Source organism: Netta rufina, assembly GCF_964035555.1.
Source record: "Netta rufina genome assembly, chromosome: 14".
In the NCBI taxonomy this organism is placed as follows: Eukaryota; Metazoa; Chordata; class Aves; order Anseriformes; family Anatidae; genus Netta; species Netta rufina.
The window spans coordinates 7,146,042-7,152,041 of NC_140137.1; the positions used below are offsets into that span (position 1 = coordinate 7,146,042).

Genomic DNA, 6,000 nt, shown 5'->3' on the forward strand with positions numbered 1-6,000 from the left:
TCAGTTCAAAAGATAAAACTCTGTGTTTTGAAGGGTGAGTGCTCTGCAAGGTGCATCCTGACAGTGAAGTATGTATGAAATGCAGCTTGGCAGCATCTCCCCGCTGACGTTGCAGGAGAGGTTGCAGCCCCATATTGGTGGCAAAGAACTGCATCAAGAGCTTTCAGAGAAGGGCAGGCTGCCTTGTCACCGGCTGTCTTGGCCTGAAAGCCACTCACACGTGGTGAGAGCTGTCTCCCTTTTCTCTTCCATCCTTCTCTCCCATGGAGGAGAGAAGGACCGTGGCAGCAGTCTCCATGAGTTTTGGGCTGCTGTTTTAACGGGGACGTGATGAAATGATTGACACCTGATAAAAACAAGGTGACAGAAAATATTGAAAACCCTTACAAATTGTTATTTTGCCCTAATAGATTACTGTGGGTCCAGCTCTCCATGGTGTAGGTAACGTGTGTGAGTGATTTATGCTCTATTGGGGATTATAATAGATGCTGTAAAATCATCTTGTAAGTATTTGAAAATCATTTGTCTGTCTCTGACATGTCTTAGCACGTACAGGAATGCTCTGTTTGGGGAAGAGCAAGGTCCTTATCCTGATTTATCTTGAAGTACTTGTAAATGTTGCTGTAATTTCATGTTATCAAATCATTTAGCTCTTCCTCTTCCAGAACGAAGTTATTTTATCTCGTGTACCTTGTTTACTTCAAATTAGCCCTGAGGTTGGCCTGAAGTTGCACCTTGTTATTCCTACACCTCCTGTCTCCGTCTTAGCCTCTGTCGGCAAATTTGAAGGTATAAGTAAATACTTCTCTGTTATGAATAGAATAACTTCCCCCTCCTACACACACGTTTTCTTTTAATTCCAGTCTTCGTTTTCCATGAGAAACTGACATTGCAGTGCAAGCGGAAACCTCCCAAATTGCATGAAAACGCCTCAATTCTCCTAGCAACAAGGTCAGGGCTCAAAGCCAGGACCTTTCTGCAAGCGCGAGGGAAACAGCCGTTCCAATTACCTGCTGCCCCTGCAGTACAAATTCGGTCGGTTCATCAGCACCTGGTTTTGGGTGGATTTGAAAGCCAGCCATGGTATTGTTTAAAAGTTCTCCATTCATTGGTGAAAGGTTTCTAGTGGGCTGAGCCCTGAGAAACCTGGGGCTGGTTTTATGGCCTCACATTGAAACCTGGTGGAACCCTGTGGTGTCAACTGATTTCCCCCTTCCCCACTCATGTGGCTTTGATCAAACCCAGGGCTTGGAGAATGACCCCCCCAGGAACTGAAACCACAGTGCTTCGCCTAGTTCTGCCATTCATTAATGCATTTGTAACCTTCAGATTGCGGATGATGAAATTAGGACCTTTGTGCCTGGCCCAGGATGGAGTTTGCTGTTGTATGGCACAGTTGGCTCTGTCCCCGTAGGCGTGCAGACCCCGGGTTAGCTGTTTGATGCTAGAGGAAGTCATCCGGTGCCATTTTTCAAACCTTCTGCCTGTTACCGTCCTGTTCTGTTGTTGCAGAACTTGCTGGGATCTCTCCTGCGCTCTTAATGAGACCTACGTGTGGTAACGAACCCCCTTAGACAGGATGGTTCTAGGTTAGCACCACATGTTGCTGCTTGGACTGTTGGTGCTTCTCTCCTGCCCCTGCACACCAGCTCCCCCGGAGTGCACCAAGCTGCTGCGGGTGTGCAGGGCTTCAGGAAGGCTTTCAGGATGCAGCAGCAGCCTGGCCCCACGGAGCTGGCCGTGGGGAAGGGGCTCGTTCCCCCAGCATCGTGCCCACAGCAGCCCTGTGAGGAGGGGCTGGCCACTGTTGCTTCTCTGTTCCCCCAGGGACAGAAAGGTCTGGCACCGGGGTGTTTGTGTGGAGAGGGATGAGTTTAATCATAAGCATGGGCCTGCAGTACCCGAAGCCCCTTACTTGACTTTGCTGGGCAGAGTCTGTAAAACACACAGGGCTCATACGATATCCAGGGCTGAAGTGAGCCTGTATCTACATAATATCTTCTGATGCCTAAAACAAAGCGCTGGTACAGGAGGCACTCAGTGTGTGATGTGGTCTAGGTGCACACCAGTAAATCAGCAGTTAAAGGACAAAACATGTCTTCTGGCAGAGGACTGCAGGTGAGAAGAATTTCTGCTGTGCATAACAACTTAAACGTGCTGTTGGGTGATGCTGGAACCCCCTCCAGTGCTGTGAGTGCTGTGCAGATTGGAGTCCTGAATCCAACCCGAGACTGATATGTTGTCACACTCCAAATCCAGTTCTGGGACTGGCAGAAAGCCTCCAAGCTGAGGAGAACCCATCTTGCCAAAATCTCAAACCAGTGAGCGGTTTGAGGTCTGGGTGCTGTCCCATCACGGGCCCGTGACAGTGACGGGGAGGTGTGTTTGCATTAGGCTGCGTCTGAATAGTCCTGGCACTGCGGGCGTTTTGCTCCCAGGTGGTCAGGGAACAGCTCTCACACTCAGGAGCATCTGACCTCCAGTGCTGCATTCAGTCCTGGCTCCCTCTGTGAAGAGGCAAGCAATTTAGGGGCGTGCTGTGGGGTGGATATGGTGCTCAGGGCATCGCTGTCCCTAAGCTGTCCCCAAGCTTCGTTGGCTTTGGGGCGCAGGAGGTGTGTAGGATGCAGACCCATCCTGAAGGGGCTGCTCCAACATGGGAATCCAAGTGGGGTCGGCTCGTTCCAGGAGCCCCATCCGCCATTTATTTGCCTGCTGTCATGCCTGGGAGGCTGGGGGAGTGTTCAAAGCACTCAGAAAGCTTAGAGCAAGGCTTATAATAATTTTAGAGGGATTTAGGTAGTTGTGGACACAGCTTATAAGGTATTTTTGGAAATATATCAAGAGTGAGCAGTAGTAGCAGAAGCACTGTTGTTTGGCCCATGTGAATTTTTTTTTTTTTCTTCCCCTGATCTTGTATGAGGTTTCCCTGGAACAAGCTCAATTCATCCTCCTTGCTAGTGGAATACGCAAAGTGAAATGTCTTGCTTTGCTTGCAGTTGAAGGAGCTGGACTAGATAAACTGTTGTCTTTGAAAAATCTCCCCTCGGACAGAATTATTTAAAAAAAAAACACATAATGGGTGATCTTATGTTTTTTAATCATTTCTATTTGAGCTGATGTTTGTTATTGCTCCGACTATCAATGTCGAACCAAAACCAGAGTCCAGATATGATGATTTTATTTATGCCAAATTGGGTTTTGGTCACTGTGCTTGCATTTGGATAATGATTAATGATTTTTTTTTTTTCTTTTTCAGCCTGATGGCACCAGCAAGGAGTGTGTCTTCATTGAAAAAGTCCTAGAAAACAACTATACGGCACTGATGTCAGCAAAATATTCAGGCTGGTATGTTGGATTCACCAAAAAAGGGAGGCCACGAAAAGGGCCCAAGACCCGGGAGAACCAGCAAGATGTACATTTTATGAAGAGGTACCCAAAGGGGCAAGTGGAGATACAGAAACCTTTCAAGTACACAACAGTCACCAAGAGGACTAAGAGAATACGACCCACCAACCCCAGTTAAAAATAGACAAAACAGTGTCACAATAATAAACCACAAAAAAAAACTGCACCAGAGGAATATTTTTACATTAAAAATAAGGAAGAAGCTCTATTTTTGTACATTGTGTTTAAAAAAAAAATAAAAATAAAAAAAATTAATAAAAGACTAGATGGCAAACGCTGGGGAAAAGCTGTTAGGGATTTATTGTGACTTGAAAAACAAAATGAACTGCTCTATTTAAATTGACTTCTTGTTGTTGATGACACACAGGTGCTTATTTCTCTTTTTGGAAAGGACAACTTTTCAAGCATATCCCCAGAGGAAAAAGTAATTATTAAAAATAAATAAATAAAACCAAAGAAAACCAAAGTTCTTTCCCAAAGTTACTGAGACCCTGCCCTGAAAATTGCCAGTTTTGCAGTAATCTATTTATTGTCTGCTGCAAGCTGGACCGAGACAAGATGGTGTGTGCCGCAGTGACTGAGTTTCCGTGGAGTTCTCGACGCATCGATCTTCTGTAACCTTTCTGACGACATAAGGTGTCACGGCTCTGTGATCCTGCATTATGCTCAGTTCTGGAGAATGCTGCTAAATACATTCAAGTGACTACAAAATGACCTAGTACACCAATGATAAGGGAATATTTTAAAACCAGCTATATTATATATATTATATATATATAAGCTATTTATTTCACCTCTCTGTATATTGCAGTTCCATGAACCAAGTATTACTGCCTCAACAATTAAAAAATTATTTAAAACACATGTATATATTTTTGCTGTTCATGCTTCTTTCCCTTTGCTGAATAGTGTTGTTGTTTTTTTTTTTTGTTTGTTTGTTTTTTTTGGATGGACATTTACCTTTGATGTGAGGGCTATACAGTATGTTTGAGATGGTTTCCCCACTATAAACATCATTGCTAATTTAATTCTGTGATTCCTCCTTTTCCTCTAGATTGTCGTCTTTCTTCTCCCTCATTTCCAAAAGGGAGAAATCTTATGTGGGGTGATGGGCTGATGTGCTGGAGTTTTTCAAGAGCGAGGCTTAAATTTGATACTTTTCAGTACACCAAATATTTCCTAAAGCTTTGGCCAAGGAGAAGGTAAACTGGAAAATTAGCATATGACTCAATTAACATGTTCTTACGTGTAGCTCGTGTTTCCTTCACAGGAGTTTTTGAGAGGGTCTATTTGTTTCCATGGAGTCGACGTGATTCAGTATTCTTCTATCTTTTAAAACTCTCCCTAGACCTAGCAAAGCCCCAAACAGACCCATTCCCTCCTTGCCCGGTTCCTCCAGCCTCTCGCTGATTTGCTTTCCTCCTCAGCACAGCCAATTTTCCTTGCAAGTGTTTTGCAGAGAATTTGGATGCTGTAAAGCCACGTGTAAACATGAAGCACTGCTCCCTGTTTGCCAGCAGCATGTACTGACCCACCTGGTGGGGTAGGTGAGACAATATTAAATAGAGACCAGCAAAAAGGTGGAACAATCAACCTTAAATCATTGCTGAAATGACAACTGAGCCCCAGTGAAGCTTTAAGGAAAAGCTCACTTGACTTTCTTCTTGCAGTGTGCGCACGTTGCTGCACTCTCTGATTCCAGCCAGGGCTCCAACTGCTCAGAGCCACTCAGAAAGCTTTTTCTTGTTAATCAGAGGAACGGCTCTCCCAAGAACAAGCTTTCTCAAGATAGCTTTGAGAGCTGCAGCCAAATCCTGCAGATCAAAGCCGTTTGGGGAGATGGTGCAGATAAGCATGCAAACTTGAGGATGCTTATCTGAGCAAATCTCCAAACCTCGCAAGCCTGGAGAAAAATGAACAATGCTGAGCGGGGTCACTCCAAGCTGCTCAGCGAGAGGCTGGGCAGCCTTACAGGTGATGCCCTACCCATGTCTGTGGGCAGTGGCTTGGGCAGCCCATTTTCCAGTGGGAGCCACTCCTGACCCACCTGGGGACCAGCACCGAAGCGGGACCTCTCTGTCTGATGGCACGGTGGTGGATATGGTTGGTGGGGGCTGGAAGGCTTTGCCAGTTTTGCCTTCAGATTGATTCACGTGGGAGAGATTTGGGGAGAGTTCAGAGAAGCTCTGGGGGTGGGCGATGGGGAGCGGCTGTACATTTGCTGTGTGAGTTCATCCAAGAGGAGAAACCCAGTTGCTTTCCAGAGCAAGAAAGGGTTTATGGATGCCTTTCTTCTCCTTGAAATACAGCCATGGCCCATAGCACTGAGGATCGCTGTCAGCACGACAGGGTTTGTTTGCCGTTGGGGAAATCAGAAGGGGTGGAGGCAGTGAGTGATGGAGAAGGGCTGGGCAGGAGTCTCCTGTGAGGCCAAGACCAACTGGGGGTGATCTGCTCCCTGTCCCATGATGCCCACAGGAAGGGGTTTGGAATCTGGCAAGTGTGAACTAGGGGCTGTGCATTGGCAACAGGGGCTTCTGACAGTTGTGGTTTGCAGAAATAGTTGGTGGATAGCAGTGAGGTGGGCTCCTC

The 6,000-nt window shown here is 46.1% G+C and overlaps 1 protein-coding gene across 2 annotated transcripts in view; it reads left to right on the forward strand.

The window, feature by feature from the left end:
- The window catches only part of FGF18 (fibroblast growth factor 18), a gene marked incomplete at its 5' end in the record, with an annotated part of 68,864 nt that extends 65,203 nt beyond the window's left edge, over positions 1–3,661 (forward strand). For both annotated transcript variants that reach the window (XM_084295167.1, XM_084295168.1), the window contains one exon: positions 3,260–3,661. In XM_084295167.1, coding sequence (XP_084151293.1) covers positions 3,260–3,526 — 267 coding nt within the window. In that variant the 3' untranslated portion in view covers positions 3,527–3,661. The remainder of the gene's footprint in view (positions 1–3,259) is intronic.
- Positions 3,662–6,000: the final 2,339 nt, after the last annotated feature.